General features: G+C 36.6%; 1 protein-coding gene across 9 annotated transcripts in view; it reads right to left on the reverse strand.

Moving 5' to 3' along the window:
- Positions 1-404: 404 nt before the first annotated feature.
- The window catches only part of LOC127155073 (utrophin), a 280,024-nt gene continuing 255,223 nt past the window's right edge, over positions 405-25,205 (reverse strand). For 8 of the 9 annotated variants that reach the window (XM_051097036.1, XM_051097040.1, XM_051097038.1 and 5 more), the window contains 6 exons: positions 14,546-14,770; positions 12,986-13,205; positions 7,872-7,941; positions 7,688-7,774; positions 4,461-4,486; positions 405-1,715 (listed from right to left, as the gene is read on the reverse strand). In XM_051097036.1, the coding sequence (XP_050952993.1) occupies positions 1,707-1,715; positions 4,461-4,486; positions 7,688-7,774; positions 7,872-7,941; positions 12,986-13,205; positions 14,546-14,770 (637 nt within the window). In that variant the 3' untranslated portion in view covers positions 405-1,706. The remainder of the gene's footprint in view (positions 1,716-4,460; positions 4,487-7,687; positions 7,775-7,871; positions 7,942-12,985; positions 13,206-14,545; positions 14,771-25,205) is intronic. The other variant, XM_051097041.1, reaches the window with a different exon arrangement.

The raw sequence follows: 25,205 nt of genomic DNA on the forward strand, positions 1-25,205 counted from the left end.
GAATATGTGCTTTATAAGTACTAATAAACAGCCAGTATGTTAGTAATAGGCATGCTAAAAAGCAACTAGTTAATAGTGAAATTGGTCCCTATACTAAAGTGTTACACTCAAACCTTTCGCTCATATTTTCTTGTAATATTCATAGAGTTCACTATATTAATTAACTTGAATAAAATATTTTACTCTTTCTCTTAATGATCTTAAAATAACACACAGATCTCATACTACTTATATAATAATTTAAAGTTGATTCTGGTCATTTTTGGAGTTTGATGAGTGACTTTCACAGCAGAGTTTTCCAAAGAAAGAACGACATTGAGTAAAACTCTATTTCAATGTAACTTTGTCCTTTTAGTGTAATAAGACAATACAAGACAAAGATTGATAAAAAGCACAAGAAAACACTCATTATAAAAACTTTATTTTGAATAAAACATATGGAACCTCATTACATGTAGTGTGTTCGGTCTTATCGATCTATCTCGGGTCAGAACAGCACAGCATCGGTGACGGTGACTTCACTAGGTCAGAATCAGCTTCAGAACAATGTTTCGCAGGTGTTACGGTAATGTTAAAATCTAACACTTCACTGAAGGCAGCACACCACGAATACACCATGTAGAAAAATCAAAGAACTGCTGGGAAAACAAGGGAAAAGCACAATGTAGTTACTCGCGTAGCAAGTGCAGCTTTTACGGAATGACCGTTGGGGCGATTTCTTTAGTTTTGTTTTTGGAAACGGAGCGTGAAATCAATCGACAGTCACACCAGTGAATGATTGATAATGTCTGAGGTAGCAAGGCAATCATGGCTTTCTCTAATTTTATTTTTTTTTAAACATTTATTTATAAAACTATACTACACAAAGATAAATCATCTTGGGCCAAACGTCCTAAAAATCCACGTTTCCTACATTTGTCTTTTTATAATATAATCTTTCTACATGATTTTGAGAAATACGGCATCTCTCGGCCACTCGTCTCTCCTGGAATGGATGCTTTATAGGCACAAAAGGGTGTTTACGACGCATTCGAACGTTTGTGTTGTACATCATCTGTGCGTGCGCTCTACAAATGCAGTGAGGGTTCGGATGCACCGCTGCCGGCGGCACAAACTGTCGAAACGATGCTTTAAAGGGAGAGTTCACGGAAAACACTGTCAAAACAGGCTAAAACTTGAACAGAACAACGCTGGGGGCAACATGCGTTAACAGTTTAGCATCACGAGACCGATTCGTCTTCATATCCACTGATGTTCACGACGTTTTCCCACTAAACTAATAACCACGTCTGTAGAAAGACAACGTGCCGACTTCAACAGCGACTGATGTGAGCTGCGTGTGAGATAGCAGAGTGGTTCCTTGGTGAACACAGAAATAAAAGCATACAGGCTACACGATAAATGGCCCCCATAACCCTAAATAATCATCCGAGTATTAAAACAATGGGCAGATACACCTCACGTACAATCTACGTGTTGATCAAATGTACAGTTGCATAGTACAGACAGACGCAGTAGTAATAGCCATTGAATGAACTGTGTGGTCCTGTTCCAGAGTCTTTGGGTTCGAGGACAGTGTCTCTGTCCCTCTGTCTAGGGAACAGCCGGGAATCTGCATCTCTGGAATGGGAATCTTCTTGTCATGTTGAGTTAGAGACTGCTCTTCACGCCCGTAGGATTTCCAAAGGATGTTCTGCTGAAAACCTTCACATCACCTGGACACAAACATTCACACATTGCGTAAGTGTCTATAATACATAAACTATAATACATAAAAAAAGTATAGGAATCAACAATTCTGACCAGTTCTGAAATTATGTATTTTTAAAGGCTAACTGGGAAGTTCGCATCACCCTGGTTCCCTCAATAAAATCCACAAATTTTATGAATTTTGAAGCCAAAAATCAATTACCAGAAGTTAAAAAGCTAAATGTAGGCTATGAAAAAAACGACATCATGAATACGACTTTAACATCACCAAGCTTCCGAAAACACCTACAAGAAGGAAAGTGCAAGTTATGATAGTTTGCAAGAGTGCAAGTATAAACACACCAAGACTGTAAAAGCAGACTAGTCAGTAGATGAGTTTGTGATAATGTTAAATGTCCCTGACAACCTCTGTAGTCTCATTTAGCCATAACGTGAAAACATCTTGATTTTGTTAACCACAGACCATATTTTAAACCTTTAACCAAAAAACTATTCAAAAAACCCATTGACTTTAAGATGACTTGAGCAAAAGTTCAAATAAAGATAATTGGTTTCCTGCAGCACTCTATGGCTTTGCACAGTCACAATTTGGATTTCACTGGGTTGCAAAACACAGTAACAGTTCATTTTAATTTAGGCATAATTAAAGTAATGCCTTGAGTGTGTAACTACTAATTCAGTAAGTGAATAATTTCATTTTCAAATGTCATACATTGTTGGCTCTTTTGGGAGTGTTAATTTAATTGCATTTTAGAACGGTTGAAAGAAACCAAACTTCAAAAAAAAAAAAAAAAAATGTTCTAGTTTTTTTTTTTTAAAGATTTCCTGAGTACACTCTTAAAACAGGGTTTCTGCAGGTCCTTAAAAACTTTAATTATGTTTTCAGGAGGTCTTAAAAGTGACCCTGGACCACAAAACCAGTCTTAAGTAGCACAGGTATATTTGCAGCAATAGCTAAAAATACATTGTATAGGTCAAAATATTGATTTTTCTTTTATGCCAAAACTCATTAGGAAGTAAAGATCATGTTCCATGAAGATATTTTGTACAGTTCCTACCGTAAATATATCAAAATAAAAATGTTGGATTAGTAATATGCATTGCTAAGAACTTGATTTGGACAAATTTAAAGGCGATTTTCTCAATATTTTGATTCTTTTGCACCTTCAGATTCCAGATTTTCAAATAGTTAAAACCATACATCAATGGAAAGCTTATTTATTTGGCTTTCAGATGATGTATAATCTCAATTAACAGAAATTTACCCTTATGACTGGTTTTGTGGTCCAGATGGAATGACCAGAATTGCAACCAGAATGGCATGACAATTAAACTTCAAAAGGTTATAATTTCATTGAATATGAGTGTTGCATGTTTCAAAGTCAGGTGTTGCACTGCTTTGAGTACAGTTGTTTCAAAAGACCACCTACTGGCAGAGAATGAATTTACATTTTCAATCAGTCTGTTGTTTTTTTTCAGACCCATGTGAAAATCCACCCATATTTTATGCAGCAAATGTGCAGTTGTACACTTCGAACCAGTGGATTGACAAGAAATCTGAAAAAATATGCTGTTAAATATTATAACTGATTGACAACAATTGTTTAAATTAATATAATAATTGATACTTCTGACTCATTCCTTTACTTAAAAAGGTTTTAAAGGTTAAATTTTGTTTAGATAACTACTTACATTTGTTTAGTAGTGATTTTTATTCATGTATTTGTATTTTTTCAGTATTTAACTTCTTACTCCCTTTTCTTAGTAGATGTGTATATGTTACATATGAGTATAAGAGTATAAGTATAAGATGCTCTGTTTTTGTTTTTAGGGTGACTTTTTAACATTCTGTCATGGGTCTACAGATATAAAAAATAGACTTTTTGGCTAATTCTGGCACATTTACAGTCATGTTTATTAATATGCACTGCCCCTGTAAACAACTAAACTAAACTAAACTAAACTGTGACGTTTATCATTTTATAAATCTTTTAGTTTTATGAAAACCGGTATCTGAACTATAAATCATGCTTTTTATAGTCATTTTACAGTTTATCGTTATTGTTATACCCTACCCCACTCATAAAGGATTAATTTTTACTTGTGCCACTCTTAAAAAAGGTCTTGAAAAGCCTTAAATTTGAAAAACTCTGCAGATTCTATATTGGAATCAATGGTTCTAAGATTCTTTAACATTGTCTATTTGACAAAAGGCTTTATTTAGATGAAAAAAGCTTCTTTAGATTATGAAATTATCTTTACACTAAAAAAATAATGGTTCTTTTTAGAACTGTTCACTTAAAGCTTCTTCAGGGAACCCAAAATGGTTCTATGGCATCAGAGTGTAAGAACTGATTCTCAATTCCCTATGCCTTTGACTATGCAAATGCTTCAAACCCATCTTTTTCAAATAAAACAGTCAATAAATCATCAGAGAAACATGACATATGGAGATGCCAATCTATTTGCTGTGATGGATCTTCTCATACCAAGTCATCACGAAGATGTTTACATTCAATGATGACTCATAAAAACAAACACCAGTTAAAAATTAATCTCTCATTAACAGACGCATGATTGATAATGTTTCCATCTGAGCTGGTGCAAGCAAACTAACAGAGCAGGAAACAAAAATGTCCCATTTGTAATGGGACTGTTGGTAAAATGGTGTCACAGACTTTTCTTTTCACTTTGTGGTCAGTATGAGTTACTGTGGAGTGTTTTTACTGTTTTCATGTGGTGAGACTTACCTTCGGTCTTGAGGACACACCAGACGCTACAGGACCCAGAAGGGAAAGACAAAAAGAGAGACACAATTAGGACAAAATAACAGCTTTCCTAACCAAGACAGTCCTGACAAGAACAACATGCAGACTCTCCACAACGGCCAAACTTTTAATTTAGAGCGTTCAAGCTCAAGACTCATGGGATTGCTCTTCTGAACACTGAGCGAAGTGCTTTAATGAACTCTACAGGGAGAAGACAGCAAACAAGAGTGAGACGGCTCCCAACACTCATATCACCTGTGCCTCTGTCCTTCATTAAAACTCACCCATCAAACAAAGAACATGGAAATGGCCCCATATTTTCTCCCAGACCAAATCTCACCGCACACCAGGGCCCAATACAGCGAAACGACAATGTGCCAAGATCAATATTTTACAGAGATTCTAGCTAACAATGCCAGCCAAAGTCTGGGCGGAATTCAAAATTAAGTTCAACAATAACAATAAAGTCTTATCAGTAGCTTCTAGGTAATAAAAAAACACTCGTTTAAGTCGAGCAGTACCATAAAACGGAGTCTCTAAAGGCTTCACTGTGCGACTTTCTTTCAAACAACAGCGATTACAAACATAATTCACAATCAAAGCTCTTAGACTGCAGGAATGGGGGCGTTCTCAAAGGCAAAAGAGTGCTGGATTTGGCAGACTGACAGTCGTAAGATGAGGCCGCTGCAGTCTGAGCTGAGGGAGTCTGGGATGGCGATGAACCGAGGTTTAAACGGAGGAAGAGGCAACCAGATTGGAATGGATTTTTGTCTAAAATTGAGTAAAAAAAGTTGTGCAGCAATCATTTACTAGAGGAAACTCCATTTCAATTAATGAAAATAGTACAATGCTGCCATCTGAGAGACATTTATAGGATTTGATTGGCGTTAGCAATTATCTTAAAGAATTAAAAAACTGTTCTGTGTATACATTGATAAATTAAAGAAAGTATGAATAGGACAGAAGGTACGAACCAATTTGCATACTGTCCATCCTAAATAGTAAGGCTTGTCTGTAATACAGTGCAACGCATCACATAATTGGATGGCATTTTCAAGCATGCATGACTGCTTCTGCATAACACATTGTTTGTCAACTGTCAATTTGAGATGTCTTACAAGTCGCCTGTCACAGTGGCTGGTAGATGAGATGAAATTACCCGTCACTGCACAAAAAAATACCTGCATTTGGATGGTGGCAGGTGTTAATTTCATACTTGAGTCTCTTTCGACTTGTACCGCAAAAAGAATGTGGGTAATGAAACAATAAAGCAGATGAGATATATGTGATGGAAGACGTTATAAGCTATTTTCTGGTTTAAAAATGTCACACTCTTGCACGTTGCACCTGATAATTTTTCATGTTACTGCATGGATTTGTCCTATGTGAAGGCACCATTTCATAATTATTCATGACATCACGTCACATTGTCCTGAGACGAGCGCTTCAAACGCTCAGCAGGCACTTCAGCGAGTTGATACCTTACAAAAACACTTGAAAGCCTCAAGTGTGCGTCCTCCCTCGTGATGCTGATGGAGCGACAGGCTTTCAATCAACCGGAAGCTTTGAAATGTTTGAGCGCAACGAGCAGTTATCGTGTGAGAGTTTCGACATTCATTAAGCGGTGGACTGAGACAATCTGACACGGATGCAAACATCATCAAAACACTTTCACAGAGCCAACATCAAGGAAGTCATTAAAAATGCAAATGCACATTCACTTTTTTGATGCAAATGACACCACTTGCATTTATTAGTGAGTTAAATGATAGAAATAAAATGAGCTGTGTGTATTTGTGTACAGTGTGTGTCACAGTAATGCACAGTGAACTTGCATAATACAGGGTACTTTGCTGAGTGCAATTATGAATGGCAGCATGCATTTATGAGAACCTTTGATGCCATTAAAGCAAAATAAAATAGCGTGGAACAGACACAACTGTTGTGTTCTTTCCTCCCCTCCACTCCCACTCCTTTCACTTTGTTCAGAACTGATGTGCTGAAATGGAGGGTTTCATGACACTTTGCCTAAATGTGAGGCAAAAATGACTGCAGCTAATGCAAAGATGCAAACAGTTTACCAACAATGCCATGTTAGTATGTTCCAGTTCTAGCTTACTTGTAAGTGTACTTAAAAGTATGCACTGGTGAAGTACATACTTTTAGTATGTTCATATGCATTTACCAAGATAAATTCAGCCTAAGGTAGTCAGCTGGGCTACTGGCAGGTCAGATGGGTCTGGTTGGATGTTTTAAAGGGGTTTTGAGCAGTGGTTAGCTTGTCAGACTGAGAGACAAACTATACTAGTTTAAACAAGACTAGTGAACTACCTTAGGCTGGTAGAAGTTGTTTTTTTCCCAAAATGCATTGAAGTAAAGCTCACGAAGTATCGCGACTCACAAAATGAAATCTGCAACATGCAACCTGTGTTAATGTTAACTAAAACTACTCAAAACATTTTCAAAATTGACTGGAATGAAGCTGAAATAAAACATAAATATTAGATGAAAATCTAAATTTGGCAGCTAATTGAAATAAGTTTTAGTTGAAATACTAAAATAGGCTAACTGAGACTTGTCATAGCACTTACATGTTATTGCTCTTTTGTTGATTTTGGTTGCTTGTGCTCTTTTGTAAGCTGGTTTGGATAAAAGGTGAACCTTATTGTAAAGTGTTAAAAAATAAAACCTGAAAATATAAAAAGCTAATTCAAAATATTAATAAATACTACAATAGTATATAAATATTATATGCGACCAATATAAAGTTACTGAGCCTAAATAATTTACATTTATTGTACAGTATTCCAAAATATGCAAATATACAAGATTTAATTATGTTGTTTATTATGCTGTAGGGAAATTGCATGGTTACTGTTCAGCAATTCCCATTTCCATTTTAACAGTGAATTCTGATTGGTGGATCTCTCTTCAGGATTACGGGTAGTGTAATATCTCACAGAAAATGTAGCATTTAAACTACTTGGCTGAAATTTCTCTTTTCATTCAATAGCGGTTTCTCTATGAAGCAAAATTGAATGGGATTTCACTTCCAGACCCGACTGTTGCGCTCTACTGGGATGCAGCCAAAGACTTCACTGCACACTGGGAAATAAAGGAAGGAAGGAGGTCAAAAAGAAGACAGCCGGGTATTAGCTGGCATGCAGAGAGATAGATTGAGAGCGGAAAAGTCAGAGCGTTAGACTTACGAGAGCATGCAGGAAAACTGTGGTTAATCTGTTCCACAACCTCAGCCAGATCAGAGTTACTGTTAGCACACTGATGGAGAAACTCATCTGAGGACACAGAATACACTCAACAGATTATTACGGAAAGAAGTCAATCAGAGCCCTCAGTATAAATCACCCAGCTTGTATGCATGCGTATCTATACCTGGGAGCTCGGCCTGTCCTGCTGTATCCTGATGAAGTGAGCCGGAAGAGGACGTGCCGTTTAACTCAGGCTAGAAAGAGAAAGAGGGCAAACAATGCTATTAGTACTTCCTCATAGTAAGAAATGCACACAGAGATTTATTTGGCACGTGCGAGAGGTCATTACTGCTTACGGTCTTCCTGTAGGTGAAAGCAAGGTGGCTAGAAATGTCAAGCTGGAATGGCAGTCTTGTTTGCCTTCTCGGATATGGAGTTATATTGTGTTTATTTAGCTAAGAGCCTTTGACAAGACCATCTGGCTAAACCGAGGCCCGCTGCGGTGAGTCAGGCCCTCAGGAGGCCCAATAAATTACTGTTACTCTAAATCAGGGCTCATTGAACGCTTGCGTTTGATTCACGGCGCTATTGGCGGCTGTTGGACTCGCTGGCATTGCCCGTTAGACCATGAAGCCTATTGACGGATGGAACAATAGCAGTTTATACAGTGAGGTAGAGCTGGAACTGAAGCTGAGACAGGTGAATGTTAGTCCCAGCTTCACACTCCAGGGACGGTTCAGGGACAGGCTGATGCATATTAAAAAAACGGCACTGCCTAAGAGGACAGTTCTTGGCCAGAATAAGATGCTAGGCTTTAGTTCCGACAATCAAAGGGCTACACGAGAATACAGCGCTGCAGGGGTAACATATGTTTGTTGGCCAACCTGAAAATTAGCATCACTCTGGTTCACACAACAAAAATAGGATTTTTCAAATGGGTTTTGAATTAGTACAGAAAATAAGAGGCCCTATTTTGACAATTTAAGTGCATGGTGCAGGTAGCAATCCACTTTTGCTACTCTAACGAAAAACGGTCAGTGTGCCAGGCGCATGGTCCAAAAGGGTTGTATCTATTTGAATGAGTCATGGGTGTGTTTTGGATGGCATAAACCATCTCCCATTCCCTTGGCGGATTCGCTATTTAAATAGCAGAATTCGCATGAGCAAAGACTGAATGCTTCTCCAGAGAGGAAACGGATCTGCTCGTGTGCGAGGTTAAAGTGTACAGTGTAATCCTTTCATTATTAAAGGGGTTCTATTATGCATTTTCACTTTTAATTTTAGTCAGTGTGTGGTGTGCATGTTTGGGCATAAAAAAAAGATCTACAAAGTTACAAATCTCAAAGTCCACTACAAAGGGAGATATTTCGTTTATTTTATTTTTTTCTACAACGAACGGCTCGTTTGGACTACAGTGTTGTTTTCGGGTGTTGTGATGTCACAACACAGCCATAGACTGTAAAAAAATATGGACGTAGTGTCCGTGACATCACCCGTAGGTTTCTGAAGAGCATTTCTGAAGCTCTTAGTGGGCGGGAGTCGGCCGTCGCCATCTTGGAATCGTGTCACTGCACGTCACTCCCGGATAATTGAAAATGGGCAAAGAGGCAGGACGTGGGTGAGGCTGGATGCTAAAACCATGCCCACCTAGCGTGACGGTGGTGACAGCAGCGGCAATCCACCTGTCACTCATGTGGCCGCACCCTAAATTATGCAGAACTTTAAGGCGTAATGTAATTTAAATAGATGAGTTATAAAAAAATTCACCCCCCTCACAGTTGACATAAAGGGCAAAATTAACTATATAGACCAAAACCATTTTTTTTCTGCTGTGAAGTTGGGCATTTTAACATGGGGAGTCTATGGGATTGACTCCCTTTTGGAGCCAGTCTCTAGCGGCCAGTCGATGAATTGAAAGGATGAGGTGGGGGATTAGCCTAACTTTAGCGAAGCAGCGTGGAGAGCAGCTTCTGGGACACTTCAACAAGCCGTGGAGCGGTGGGTATAAACACAAGCATTGACTAGAGTGACTAGTGCTGCACACGTGTGCAGTGTGTGGTAAGAGATTTATTCATCATACAGTGTAGATAGCTTCACTTATAATGCAAGTGGTTTTTAAAATGCATAAACTTGCACGTGGCTAGGCAAGCAAATCAATGATGATGTTCTTTGATAATGTTAATATTCTTTGCTCGTTTTCTGTAGCTGCTTTTTAAATAACTAAGGTAATGCAAGCATTATAATTACTAACTTAAAATGTTTTCATTCAACTGTTGTCATGTTAAATACAAATTAAGTCATATTAAAAACATTCAACTGCTTTTAGCCTTATGCTGGAGCTGGTTTCGGGCATTAAAACTAAGTTTGTAAATAATTAAATAAATTAGCACGATAACATCATGTATCATGTACAGCACCTTTAAAGTCCCCGTGAAATCAAAATTGAAGTTTTTTGGCTTTTAGCATATATATGTTAGCCTCAAGGTTATCTGTAAGATAATGTTCTCCACAATGACAAAATTAATATTTAGCACATATAAGCATTCAAATTTTACAGTCTCTAACTTCCACCAATATGGATCAGTGATTGTGACGGGGCTGCTGGATATGTCCCACCCAATCTTTCTGTTTAAATTGAAATTACATCACATGGAATAATCCTGCATGTTTCAAAGCACTTCAGCGGACCCTAAAAGTTGTTAGCAATGCATATTACTAATTCAAAATAAAGTTTTGATGTATTTATGGTAGAAAAATTTTAAAAGAAAATTTACAAAATATCTTCATGGAACATGATCCTCACATAATATCCCAATGATTTTTGTCAAAAGATAAATAAATAATTTTGACCCATACAATGTATTTTTGGCTACTGCTACAAATATACCCATGCTACGTATGACTGGTTTTGTGGTCCAGGGTCACATTTAAATAACATGAACGTGATAACTGAAGCTAGCAAAAAACACTTGTATGACAGCAACCCAAGGTCTTTGACCAACAAAAGTTTGATTCTTACCTTTTTTTTTTTTTCCATCAAGATGATTTTCACAAATTAACTTTTTTAAATTAAATTTTGAAACCTAAACAAGAAGTAAAAAGCTAAAGCTTAAGAATGTCAGCTCATGCATCAGCAGCACCACATGCATGCTTGAACGCACATCGCAGACTGACATGAAAGATGAAATTGTAAATAAAGTCGTTATTTTTGTTCTATTTGCACACAAAAAGTATTATTGTAGTTTCATTACATTACGGTTGAACCACTGTTGTCACGTGGACTATTTTACTGATGTCCTTACTACCTTTCTGGCTCTTGAACATGGCAGTCATGTTGCTGTCCACACAGAGTCAGAAGCTCTCTGAATTTATCTAAGATATCTTAAATTGTGTTCTAAAGATGAACAAAGGTCATGAGGGTCATAATAAATAATGACCGAATTACCTAACACTTTAATAAATGTAAATCAATATACCACCTTGCCATTTTTATCTGCCTAAAAATCTCAAGGCTAGAATACACCACATAACTTTTAAAATCTGAACTTTGTAAATGGTTACAGAGGAAAACCTTTGCGTCACACACTAAACGACTTAGGAGCACACACTTCCTTTAGAGGCATCCCAAACACAACAAATTTAGGCACAAACATGCCTCGTTGCGTTTTCTGCATAAATCTTAGGGCTGCCCCCAAATAGTCGACTAAACGTTAGTCGATATGAAGAGGGCTTGGTCGAATACATTTTCATTAGTCGGTTAGTCGCAAAAAAAAAAAATCACGTGAAATTACGCAATCAGGGGCTGCGCAGTCAGTGTATGACATCAAAGCAACGAGAGATCAACGCGATCTCGTGCCTCGCGGTATACCAAAGCGCACTTGTGGGAGAGGTGTCTGGCTGATGCTAATAATTATGTCAGGAAAAAAAAGTCATTTTGAAAAGTCGAAGCAGCTAAACGCCTCCACTGTATCCCTTCCACATCCACTCCATCAGAGCGCATCTTTTCGAAGGCCGGCTTCATTGTGAACAAGTCGAGAAGCTCCCTTCTTCCCAACAATGTGGACAAGCTGGTGTTCATCTCACATAATATGAAAAAAATAAAATCGAATTGAAAGCTTAGGTAAGAATGCTTAATTTCCTTTTTGTAGTGTTTCTGTTTGCTATCCGTTAGGCTATTAAAAAAAAAAAACGGGTATTTTTATTCAAATAAATAAATACATATTATTTTTGTTTATTCGTTTTTATATAATGCAGAAGTTGTTTTTTATTCTGTTAGAAAAATTAGTCTGATGTTTGCAATTTGTTGTTTCAGGTCAAGACTCATCCGTCGTCTTAATGGCAGTTTGCGGCTTTGCTCTGATATTTTTGATTTGTATTAGTGTTCTTTAAATTATTTGTTCCACATTTTGTCTTAAATATAGTTGTTCTAAACAATTTAATCAAATACTTAGGCTGTTAATTTGTTTGCCTTCTTCTTTTTTATTCTAAGTTTTGGCGTTGTGCGATGTGCCATGTGCATTTATTAAATTGTTCGTTTTTGTTAATTTTCCTTTTGAACAATATAAAAATTATATTAATTTTCCACTGTATTTTTATACCAAACAGCGTTTTTGCTACAGTATTTATTTGTTGTTGTTTTTTTGCCTTGTTTTGTACTAGTTACTAATAAGTTTATTTAATTTATTTTAAAGAACGAATTTTAGTTTATTTTATTCAAAATTGTTTTTTTTTTTGTTTGTTTGTTTGTTTGTTTGACATGTAACTGTTACAGTTTGTATTTTTGATAATAAATTATTAAAATGCACAGGCAGTCTGATTGCTGTTTTTATGTTATAATTAGCCTATAACATTCCGGCCACTGATTTTTGTGTCCGTAAGCGCTGTATACTTTAAACGCTTTACTATTCTGTTTTAAGCGCTTAATTTTCATTTTGAATGCGCTAATATCATGCTTTAGCATTTTCTGTCATATGGAAGTGTTAAACTTCAACTTGGACTGTACCTTTCCTTGTATATACGCAAGTTATTATATTAATATCATAAATGAACGATTATTCGACTAATCGCTAAAATGCAGGAGTGTTAGTCGACTAGGAATATCTTTAGTCGGGGGCAGCCCTAATAAATCTGTCAACCCAGCTCGCCAAATTCTGCAGCCTGGCTCTGACTGAGTGTCTACTTCTCCAGACTCAAAATGGGGGCAAAAGTCATGTTGTGCATTTCACCTTTAAGAAGACAGAATTTTGCACCCCATATATAATGCAGTCAAGGTAGGCATTTCGCTAGCAAGTGTGATACCTGATGCAGCAGCTGGCGTAGTCTGTAAAGCTGTGATTCCAGCTGTTTGTTATGGTCCTCCAGTATCTGCATGCGGGCTTCCAGCCGTCCTTTGTGCTGTCGCAGGAGCTTAGCTTCAGCTAACAGGTCAGCTTCCTCTGGAGCCCCGCTAACAGCTGCGGCCCCCACGCCGGGCTGACCGTGCTGCTGGCGCAACTGTTCGTACTCCCTCTGCAGGGCCCTGACCGCGAGACAGAGAGAATGTTTATATGCCATATATAACACTGGCTTTTGGGCTTTTTGTTTACTGCGAGTTTGAGTTATGACTGTTGGATGCTGGGCCGGTTCTTTTATGTTCTGGCTTTGAAAAGCAATGAAGGAAAGTGAACCCAAAGGGACCTGCAGCCAAATTCAGCCTATTGTTAGAAAGCTACAGAACAGCCCACTGCCAAACACAAACTAAACAGATGCAAATCATAACCTGACCAATTACGGTGAAGCTCTTCTAATGAATTATTTTAACCGTAACATTAATTAAATTAATATGAATGGGAGAAATTGGAATGTACAATGTGGCAGCTCTAGTGCCGCCTTTTAAACAAAACAGCCAAATGCCAATTGTTAAAGTCTGCTTTTAGGTTCCCATAAAATAAGTGTTCTGGGACTTCATTCACACCAAGACGAATACTGGGTGCGATAAACATTTTCATTTGAATGAACGGCTGTTAGTGCATCTGTTTAGACTGACACAAACATTTGCATGACATAAAAAGAACAGATTTTTTTGAATGGTATTCAAATCTCGTTTCCATTGCACTGCATTAAAAACTGCCTCTCATGTATTGCATGTAAACGCTATTTAAGTGTAAAAATATTTAGGAAATATATGGGAAAAATATATGGGAAAGTTCATGTCAGATTGAAATGTATTAGTGCAATGCAAATCTGGTCAGTTTTTTAGGCTATTTTTGAAATTCCAGTATTTCCCCTTTCAAGCAGATTAGAGTTGGTCTCGCTTAACCGAAATAGTTGCCCAGAGGCATTGCAAATATTGCCGCTGAGTAAACTGACTTTCCTTGAATGGGACTTTACAGCAGATTGATCAGCTTAAGATCACAGCTAGACTTTATAGACAAGTCTCCACTTGCTCAGCAGTTTTGTTTAAAACAGTTGTTTGTAACTTCTAATTAAACATTCGTCAAATGAAGATGTTTTACATCAAATTTCACAAAAATCAATGCAGAAACTCTGCCGTTTTAACAGATAATTTGGGTCGATAGTCTTAAAGCTGGCATGAATCTAAAGCTGTAATCATCTTTTCTTTATCTATTGTAATATTGTCTGTAATTCTGAGTGAAACTTCTTGAAAGGACTTGACTTTGTCCAACAGAAATTGACTGGATCAGTGGATCACTTTTTGCCAATTGCTTTCATCTGATGTGAGTGAAAGGTTGCTGAAAGGAAGAGATTATTGTGCACAGATATAATGTTTATAATAAACACTGTGATATGTTAATAAGAATAAAAATAAGAAATGGTCAGTTTTGATTTCAAGGTGTCTTTAAAGTATCAGAAACCTACCGTTGCTCTTCCTCCAGTCGTGCTATGATTCTCTCCAGCTCTCCTCGCTCCTCCCTCTCCACAGCCTGAAGGATCTGGGCGGGGCTCTGAAGCAGGAAGGAGGGGCTGTGAGTGTTGTGGGCGGGGCTCCTGCTGATGTGGGCGGGTGTTTGGGGCTGGCTAAAGGACGACCCCTCCCCTCCCAAAGTCTGACAGTATTGCAGGATTAAAGCGTGTTCCTCGTCCCTGCAAAACGAGAGAGGAAAAAAAAAGTTAACATTTAGGAATATAAGAAAATCGCATTTGTGTAAAATAAGAAAAGTATTAAATAGACAATATCAAGAGTAGCTTTAGAAAAAAAAAAAAAAATTTAAACAGAATTTAGGTATATTTACACAAACTGTTCAGAGGTGGCATTAATGGTTTTATACTACAATTAGAATCTCACAAATAATACTGTTAGATTATATATATATATATAGTTTAATTTGTGAATCATCTAAAAAATGCTCATGAAATAGATATGTGTGTGTTTGTTTAGATAATTTAATATACACAAGAAAACAACAAACAAACAAATTACAATGCCATTGTTTTTAGTTTTCTTTATGCAAAATAAAAATGTCTTATTTTAGTCTATGTATTTGTTCATGATAAAAATAAATAGTTTAATACATTTTGAATCAAATGAAAAAAGTCATGAAATGGGTACGTGCACGTGTTTAGATAAAAAGTCTTTATGAATCAGTCACTGAATCATTGACTTACTCGATTCGTTCATTTTACGAAACGCCTTAAGATAGGCACAACATTCCTGCTACGTGGCTTTGTTTGGAACCACTTTAATTTGTGAAACTGAGCAAAGTAAGACAATATTGTGCCTAAAACATTTATTGAACTGTTGTATAAAATCAATATCCCATTTGCAATTGTGCAGGTATTCAGGAAAAATGTGTTAAATCGACACCAAAGTAACAGCACATCTCTCCTCAACAAAATGAGGTATAATTGACATCTGCAGCGTGAACGGTACAAGTTATGAACCAAAGTTTAATACTTTGAGTTACGAATATGAACAAACCCCAAATTCCAAGCATGAGCAATAGTCACAGCAAGGCTTGCGGATGTGCTGCCGTCACAGCATGTAAACCGTAACAGACAGAAGCATAATTAAGATGTTCTTTTACGCCACCGCGGGATCCGAGCGCTGAGATTTGAAAGCCGACAGGTGAAAGCGAGTCTGACTGTGAAAATAGGAGAGAAGGTTTTGGATGTGTGCTGTCCAAACAGCTGTGCGCACAATGAGTCTCAGGTGTGTGTTCACGCGCTCCCTGGTGTCTGAATCCAGCACTCATCTGGATGCACACACACAAAGACTAATCAGAGAGATTACATGGGCACTGCATCACAGGGTCTCTGCTAACAACCTGCCAACACCAGCAGATGCTGAATAAAGCAGCCAGACACTCTGCAGCTCGGCTGGGACACAACAAACACAAGTACATTTGCATTTCCTGAAGGAAAGCGGAGCGCTTGCATGACAGCGGCAGAAGAAGAGTGATAAAGCTTTGGCTGAGATGATACACTGACACAAGGGTCAAAAACAGGCTGGACACATTAGAATTATACTGCATGACAAAAAAATATTAAAGTGTCATCTGCTAGATTTTCTTTGAGCTCTCTAATTAGATTTATTTTTTCAGAGCCATTTTGCAGTTACTTTGAACTTGTGGCTTGTTACTTTTACTTTTAATAAGGTGACTTTTAGAAGAAAAAAAACACTGATATTTATATGAAATTTAGGTAACATTTTAGTATAGGGAACAATTCTTACTATTAACTAGTTGCTTATTAATATGCTTATTATTAATACATTGGCTGTTAATTAGTACTTAAAAAGCATTTTTTTGTGCATGACCATATTCTACATCCCTAATCCTACCCAATACCTGAACTTAACAACTACCTTACTATTAATAAGCAGCAAATTAGGAGTTTATTGTGGCAAAAATCACAGTTAATGGTTTATTAACAGTGAGAATTGGACCTTAAAATAAAGTGTGACAATTTATGTCTTAAATGTTGAACTACGTTTTGGTGGGACTATATTAATTTATATTGTTTAATAAGTTACATCAAAAACATTATGAAATGTCTGGTTCATTTTGCATTAAAAAAAATGACAATTTTTAATCATTGATCCTAAAAGAGGTTTTAATCTTAATGAAGTGTAGGGTACAATTTGTCAAAAACGTTAAGTGCAATGTAATTTAAATAAATAATAAAATACAAATAAATAAATAAATAAAACAATAAAAATGTAAATTAATAAAAACAAAAATATTTAAGAGTCAAAACACGTATTAATTTTCTTTTGCAAAATACACATTTCTTATTTTAGTCTTTCTGATAAAATAAATATTGTTTAATAAATGTGAATCACTTGAAAATGGTCATGAAACGGGAATGTGTATGTGTTTATATACATATAATATATACATAAGAAAATACCAATCGAACACCATCATTTTTAAAAATTTTCTTTATGCAAACTAAACACTTCTTATTTTACTCTATGTATTTGTTCATGATAAAAATAAATATTGTTTAATAAATTTGTGAATCACATGAAAATGGTCATGAAATGGGTATATGTGTACGTATAGATATACATAATGTATACATAAGAAAATACCAATAAACAAACCACGGAGCCATCACTGTTTTTATTTTTCTTCATGCAAATTTCTTATTTTAGTCTATGTATTTATTCATGATAAAAAAAAGAAAAAAGAAAAAAAAGGAAACGATAAGCAAATGATTGTTTTGGTGAACTATCCGTTAAATGTTTTTTTTTATTATTATTTTATTTATTTTATGAAATGATACTCTAAATAAGAAACTAAATCTGCCAGCAGGTGGCGGTAAATGTTTTTATGAGTCATTCATTCATTCATTCATTCATTCAGTTCATTCAAATGGCTGATTCATTCAGAAATGAAGTATCAGGAATGGCTCTTTATGAATGGGCTTTTGAGTCATTGATTCACACGATTCATTCAAAAGGCAGATTTATTCAGAAACTAAACACCGCTGTGTTGCTTTGAGACATGCAACAATTCTGCTATGGCTTCAAAGGTAATATGTTCTCTGCAAACCTGAGCACATACAGAATATTGTGTTTAAAATACAACACAATATCAGTATAACTTATTTACTGAACTGTTGTATAAAATCACATTTAAGCTTGTGACAGATCGGGACAAAACTAGCGCTTGTGTCATATTGCTCTTGCTGCCCGTGTGATGTGTGATATATACAGAAATATGAGACAAAAAAGAGGCATTTTTTGCACCAATATCTTGAATTTAAGGGCATAACTGCATTTGTGGACATATTTATATAGAAATAAAATGTCTAAGGAATATCCGTGCAGTGCTGCCCAGCAAATATTGTAAAAAAGAGAGAAGGGCATTTGAGAGTAAGTTGTTTGTGTGAGAAAACTGAAGTGCTGGTGAATAGACGGCCAGAGATAGAGAGGTGTAGAGAGATGAAAGAGGAGGCCGAAGAAAGACAGAAATGAGTGCAGGTGTCATGTCTGTCTCCAGCAGCATCAGTCAAGCGTCTGTGTCCCAGCCGTCACATTCAATCTAAAACACCATCACAGGAGAAACTCCCCTGTCGACTCCCGTCTCCTTCCCTTCATCCCTCTTTCATTTCGCTCTCTTTCACGTTCGGCAAACCCGTCTGCCTCGCTTTCAGGTTTGATCGCTTGAAAGTTTCTTTGGTTTCTTTATCGTAACACTCAGGCATGTTTATTTGAAAATAACAAACATGCACAAATGCCTGAAATTGCGCTTGACTACTCGGCACTCAAGGTTTCACAGCTTCAGATAAACACTCCCACACCCACTTACCATATTTCAGATGTCTTCAAAATGTGTGTGGGTGAATCATGTGAAACCTGTCATGCACAAGCCATATTTCACTTCAAAAAATACTATATAGAAAAAAATAAAAAATGACAATTAAAAACTATATTCAAGTCGGCGTGTGTCGTCATACAGCGTGACCTGAGTTCGATTCCCGTCTTGAGGTCCTTCGCCGATCCTGCTCCCCCCTCTCCTCCCGTCCTATCTACAAAAATGTATAAAAATCCCCAAAAATAAAAATACTATTTTAATTGTAAAGTATTTATGCAAGCTTTTTCTTTTGATCCTTTGGGTGTTTAATGTGATTTGCACAAGTTTCCTTGGTATTTCCCCATGCGTGACTGTGCGGACGACCTTGTTCAGAGTAAATATTAGACGGCATATGGCGGTAATAAAAGAGAAAGAGTTTCGGTGTTTGATCTCTAGTGTAGCATCAGAGCAGATTTGAGACGCGGACCTCCCTCTGAGGAGGAAGGCCAGGCAACGGCTTATTAGCTCTGTAATTATCATACACTTGTTCTGTGAAGGACACCCGCTGAGCTCGCCCGAACGCGTCCACAACAGTATAAAACCAGCTCTGAGGACTTTAATGATGTGTGCATGATGGGCCAAACTCTTAAAGGGACAAATTCTGCACTTCTAAAGCATTTCAAGTTCATTTTCTACTCTCCCACTGACTCACAGAATTAAACCAGCTGCCCAAATGTTACCGTACCTTTTAAGGAACACTCCACTTTTTTTTGAAAATAGGCTCATCTTCCAACTCCCCTAGAGTTAAAAACAGTTTTACCGCTTTCGAATCCATTCAGCCGATCTCCGGGTCTGGCGGTAGCACTTTTAGCATAGTTTAGCATAGATCATTGAATCTGATTAGACCGTTCGCATCTCGCTCAAAAATGACCAAAGAGTTTCGATATTGTTCCTATTTAAAACTTGACTCTTCTGTAGTTACATCGTGTATAAGACTGACAGAAAATGCAAAGTTGCGATTTTCTAGGCCGATATGGCTAGGAACTATACTCTCATTCCGACGCAGGTTAGTTATGTTGACGGAAGTTATCCTATTTTCAGGTGCTGCGTAATATCATTGCGCCTGCTGCGCCCATGGTACAGCAGCAAAGTTCCTTGATTATTACGCCGCAATGAGAGTATAGTTCCTAGCCATATCAGCCTAGAAAATCGCAACTTTTCATTTTCCGTCATTCTTAGTACACGATGTAACTACAGAAGAGTCAAGTTATAAAAATAACAAACTCCTTGATCATTTTTGAGCGAGATGCGAACGGTCTAATCAGATTCAATGATCTATGCTAAGCTATGCTAAAAGTGCTACCGCTAGACCAGAGATCGGCTGAATGGATTTGAAAATGGTAAAACTCAACTGTTTAACTCTAAAAGTGGAGTGTTCCTTTAAGACTTCTCCATGTAAATGTAAATCAGGGTGGTAAATTAACTTTTATGGAGTCATACTCTTCACAGATACACTCAAAAGACTTCAAGCTACTTTTACTTGTTCACTTTTTGTTACTTCAAAGTTCCTCTTTCCTTATAAAACAATTGCCTCTCTTTCAAGGATGTTCCTCGACTTTCATTTTGTTTCAGCTTTCCAATTTTCCACTTCCACTCGATGAATCTTTTGTCTTCATTTTGCTTCTTCAAGGCTTTCCGATGCCACTTTCTTTTTTTTAGACAAAAACTTGGAGAAAAACTGAACAATAAAAGAGACTAATTTAAGTTAATAAAAGCTGCCAAAAGGAGCGTTGCTCCCAGCAGGTCCATTAGCAGAATAGTCATAGGGTGAGTGTGACAGAGCCGGATTCACTTCACGTCTCCTTGTTATCACCCCACCTGTCCAGCTCTCACACAGAACTGAGCTGATACATTTCACAGCTCAAATACCTCTTTACTACTGTAATAGTGCTGGAGCAGAGATCTGTGAAGCTCTCTCACGGCAGACATGTGTTTCTACTGACTGACCAGCCAAAATTTAAAATCACGTAACCGACTGCTACTACATAACCCGTCCACAATCAATGAAATCACATTGTTTACATGCCAGCCTTTGTGGATTTCACAGACCATTTGAAGAAAGAATGTTAAGAATGTTAATACAGGGTATGTTAATGCAGGATTTTTAAACTCAAATTTAAGAAATTTAAAGACCTGCAAAAATAAAAGTAATACCATGCAGGGCTCAACGCTAAGGATTTTTTCTACTGGCCCAATTGGGGACCAAAAGGACTGGATAGATACATGCTCCGGGGCCCATAAAGTAACTAAGATACTTCCGCACTCTGCAAATTGTAGCAAAGATGTGAATATAATCATCTAACAGATGCTTGAGAGAGTGTGGAGATCTTTTGGGAAACCACTCTCATGTCTTTTGCTCCTGCCCAAAGATACAACATTTCTGGGAGGATATCTATAAGTATCTGGAGACATATTTTGTACTGATATTCCTTTTGATCCAGCTGTGGCTATTTTAGGTGTTATACCTGAGGGCAAGAGGGAAAGGAGAATGAATTATCTACTTCAAATATTATTTTCTGCAGCCCTAAAATGCATCACATCTAAATGGCTCAAATCAGACCCACCCACATATGAACAGTGGATCTGAAAAATCAGTCCAATCTTAGGAATAATACAAAATGACAGCTAACTGACTATACATAGTGGGGTGTAATACGCATGCAATTATATACATGTTTACAAAGCATATGGATTTTCCTTTTATACATGTTCTTATTAGAAAAATGCTGAAACTGAAAAACACCTACTTCTTGTTTTTTTAACCCCTCTGTTTTTGTAAATCTTTTTAAAATTTATTTAAAACTCATTTAAATTTTAAATTTTGTTAGGCAAGTGAACACACTACATAGTGTTTATTATATAAATATGGATTTAACCCTTATTAAAGTTATTCAGTCAAGAGCAATTACAAATGCAAAAAAGTTGTGATGTTTTCAAACATAAATGTTGCATATTAATTTCGGAACTTATTAAAAATGAAAAGACACTTTAAATGTGAAATTAAAACTACCAGTAGGCTGTTATTTCAATAAAAACAGTTCTCTTTGTGTGATTTGGGTTAATTATGCAATTTATATATAAATATAAAAGCTATACAGGGGCATTTTTGCCCTGATTGTAAATTTTGGCGGTATTCTAAATGCGTTTTAATCAACTAAATCACGCAGTGAAAGCATCCACTTTAAAAGTGCACGCACAGTAATTTAACCTACTACTTCATTAAATAGCGTATGCGTGCACTCAGTGGGTGTGCTTTTGTTGGTATTTTCTTAAAGTGAGAGACATACTCGATAAAGTCAGATCGTTGAAACAACAGTTACAATATTATCGTAGACAATATATCACACACTCATACGATGTGCACTAGCCCGATCGGGCAAGCGACAGTTCTGTCAACTGGCCCGAGCATCGTTCACACTGGCCCCAGGGCATCGGGCAATCCTTATTGTTAAGCCCTGCCATGAGTGAGGTAAGGCAATGTCTAACGTTTAAACTATAAAATGACTGTAAAAAGCATGATTTATAGTTCAGATGCAGGTTTTCAGTTTTATAAAATGATAAACTTCGCATTTCAGTCTTTAAACCATTTTTAAGAAAACGGATGAGTCAAAAGTGATGATTTAATTGTTTAGATTTTTTATCTTCTTGTCGACCCACCAGTTCACATTTACATCTGCGTGTTTGCTGCGTAAAATTATTTTGTGTTGAGTGTTACATAATTATGGATTTTCGCATTGGTCTTTACCAGAAAACAGCAGTGGCTTATTAAAAATGCTAATCCATTCTCTGCCAGCAGGTGGCGCTTTTGGAACGGCAGAAACATAGCGGTTTTCCCAGCAAGTGCAGTACACAAAGCATTGCAGCGCGTGACTTTGAAACATGCAGCACTCATATTTAATGAATCATAGTCTTTTGTCATATTAAACCATAACACATTTCTTGGTCTTTCTGTCCCCAAATTAAAGACCTCTTGAAATCATAATTAAGACTTTCTTGTATCATTTAAATTAAAATTAAAATTTAAGACTTTTTAAGGACCTGTGAAAACTTTGCAATAATTCACATTAATTGAAATATTAGATTTCTCAACAGTCATTTAAATATTTATTAATTAAGTTTAGAGTATAATGAATTTAGATGTAAGGGTCAGTGACGTTATTTGTTGGTCTAGACTTACTAATTCACTCAAAAATACACAAAAATTACAATTCATACAAACAATGACTTTTATACACGTCTTCTATGATGAGCACGTTTTTAATTTCCTAATTAAACTGGATTGGTGGTTGTAAGTAAGTAAATAAATAAATAAATGTTCTGATGATGAGAAATCAATGAAACAATGAAATTCTTGAAATCAAATTGAGTAGCATGGCAAAATGTTTTAATATTATTTCTTAAATTATTATTATCATTATTATCATAAATAAGCAGTGAGTTTTTATACTATATATGAAATACATTTGGCCTTCAGTTCCTCATGACTGTGCATCTCAAGTCAGTAAGTCAATAATTCCACTAAAATATCATGTAATTTGGATGTTTTATAAGAAAATTTAGTCCAGTTGTAACATGTAAAATTATTAATATTTAAGAAATAATCATTCATGATATTTGTGTAAAAAATGATCAACATGTTTAAAAATCTTTTTGAAAAATAAGAATCATATTTGTTCGGAAAATGTTATCAGATGGTTACACCACATGGCATCATTAAATCAAAGTCATTAAATGTCGACTAATTAAATGAAAATGATAAAGTGTTTTCAAAACCATATGAAACCATTATAAATCCAAACAATAAGAACTTGAAAAGTTAAACTAGATATTTCGGTAACATTTTATTTTAAGATCCAACTGTAACTAGTTGCTTATTAGGAAGTATATTACTAGCAAACTAGCCATTTATTAGTACTTATAAAGCACGATGCCTTATTCTGCATGATCAAATTTTAGATCCCTTAATCCGACCTCATACCTAAACTTAACTACCTTAATAACTATTAATAAGCAGAAAACTTGGAGTTTATTGAGGGAAAGATCTTAATTAGTAATGAATATATGCTCCCTATTCTAAAGATATTTCGAAGATTTTATGTCTTTTTAGTCATTTTAAGCACACTTTCGTCACACATAGTGTATATTCTATATAAAATACACTTGAATGGACTATATGCATTCATATGTATCAAAATATTATAATTTATCTTATACTTGCATGAAAATATTGGGTCATCACACTTGAACTCTCTAATCTGCATGACTCCAATGAACAAAATTTGGCAAATGAAGCAAACTGCTCAGTATTTAGAGAGCAGTGAAATTTAACGCAGCTACAGAGAAAAGTTCAGCCGAAAGTTATGTTTGAAACACATTCATCTGTCCGGACGGACATGCCCAAGAGGAGAGCGCTCTCCTCAAAAAGCCCAAAACAGCAACTCAGGTTGAAGGAAGGGAAGAAGCTCTGTATTTGTACTATTACCCCGGAACGAGGACAGACAGATCTGGAAAGCGTTCAATCAGAGCGGAAAGCAGTCTGAAGAACAAGACGCTGACAGAAAACCACATCACTGCCTACATCTCCCACAGGACCCGGCAGAGAACGGAAAGAGAGGCACAAATTGGAGACAAAGCGATCGCACGCTCCCCTTCTCTCGGTGCAGATGAGATTTCACATCAGGCAGCTGCTGTATTTCGCCCCGGGGCTGAACCGAGACGAGAGGGGTAAAGGAGACGTCCCGCTTGTGTCTGTGATTCTGCATGGGCTGCATTGATCAGTGGGAGTGTAAACAGAGTTCATAAGCTCTAAACCCCTGAGCCGATAGGAACGGGAAATGAGAATGCTAACATGAGCGCGCATGCATACAAACAATACAAAGACGGCGACGATACTGAATGAGAAAGAAAACTCCGAGCCAGACCAACCCAGACACATTGAAATGCATTTGTTACAGCTCTGGTCGGAGTCATATTTGCCACGCATCAAGCAGTGGTGAAAACATAAGAGATGCAAGTTTGAATCTGGAATGCGACGTGTCCCAATCAAGTCCCATCCTTCCTTCATGTTAGGCTCCACTGTACTTTTGGACAAAACAAATCAAACTTTCTTCCCCAAAAAGCCATGGGCAGTTAGCATACATGTGCTGGAGGTGTCGAACCTTGGTGCTCATGTGGGAGGTTAAAGGTTCAAATCTGGCTAGCAACATTCTCCAATCATTTCCCATTGACCTGTAACTTTCTGTCTTCCTGACACAAAATAAACTGGGATGGTCTGCATTTCCACAGCACAGTTTTGAATTTATTTGTGGGACAAAATGTAAATATCTAAAAATAAAAACTTACTTGGTTTCAGTGTGCAAAAATAAATGGTTTTCAGGCACAAAGTTAGATATCCTCAATGTTTTTTCACTTGTATTTATTCATTCACTTACTACATTTTAAAGTGGTCTATTTAAAAGTTTATTAACATGAAAATAATATCTGTGCGTCTGTAGCAGACAGTGCTGTTGTACTATTAAATTTGTTTTCATTAAGTGAAATGAAGCTGATTTAAAATAAAATGTAAATATTTTGTGAAGCATTTACTTAAAAACACAATTTTAGAAATGTTGCCTTGGCAGTGAAAAAATACGTTTAAGTACTAAATTTACAACAATGGGAAGTAAAACAAAAATACAGCTAAATAGCAAAATAAATTACAAGTGTAAAACAAACAAACA

This window comes from Labeo rohita, chromosome 23 (genome assembly GCF_022985175.1).
Source record: "Labeo rohita strain BAU-BD-2019 chromosome 23, IGBB_LRoh.1.0, whole genome shotgun sequence".
NCBI classification, from domain to species: Eukaryota; Metazoa; Chordata; class Actinopteri; order Cypriniformes; family Cyprinidae; genus Labeo; species Labeo rohita.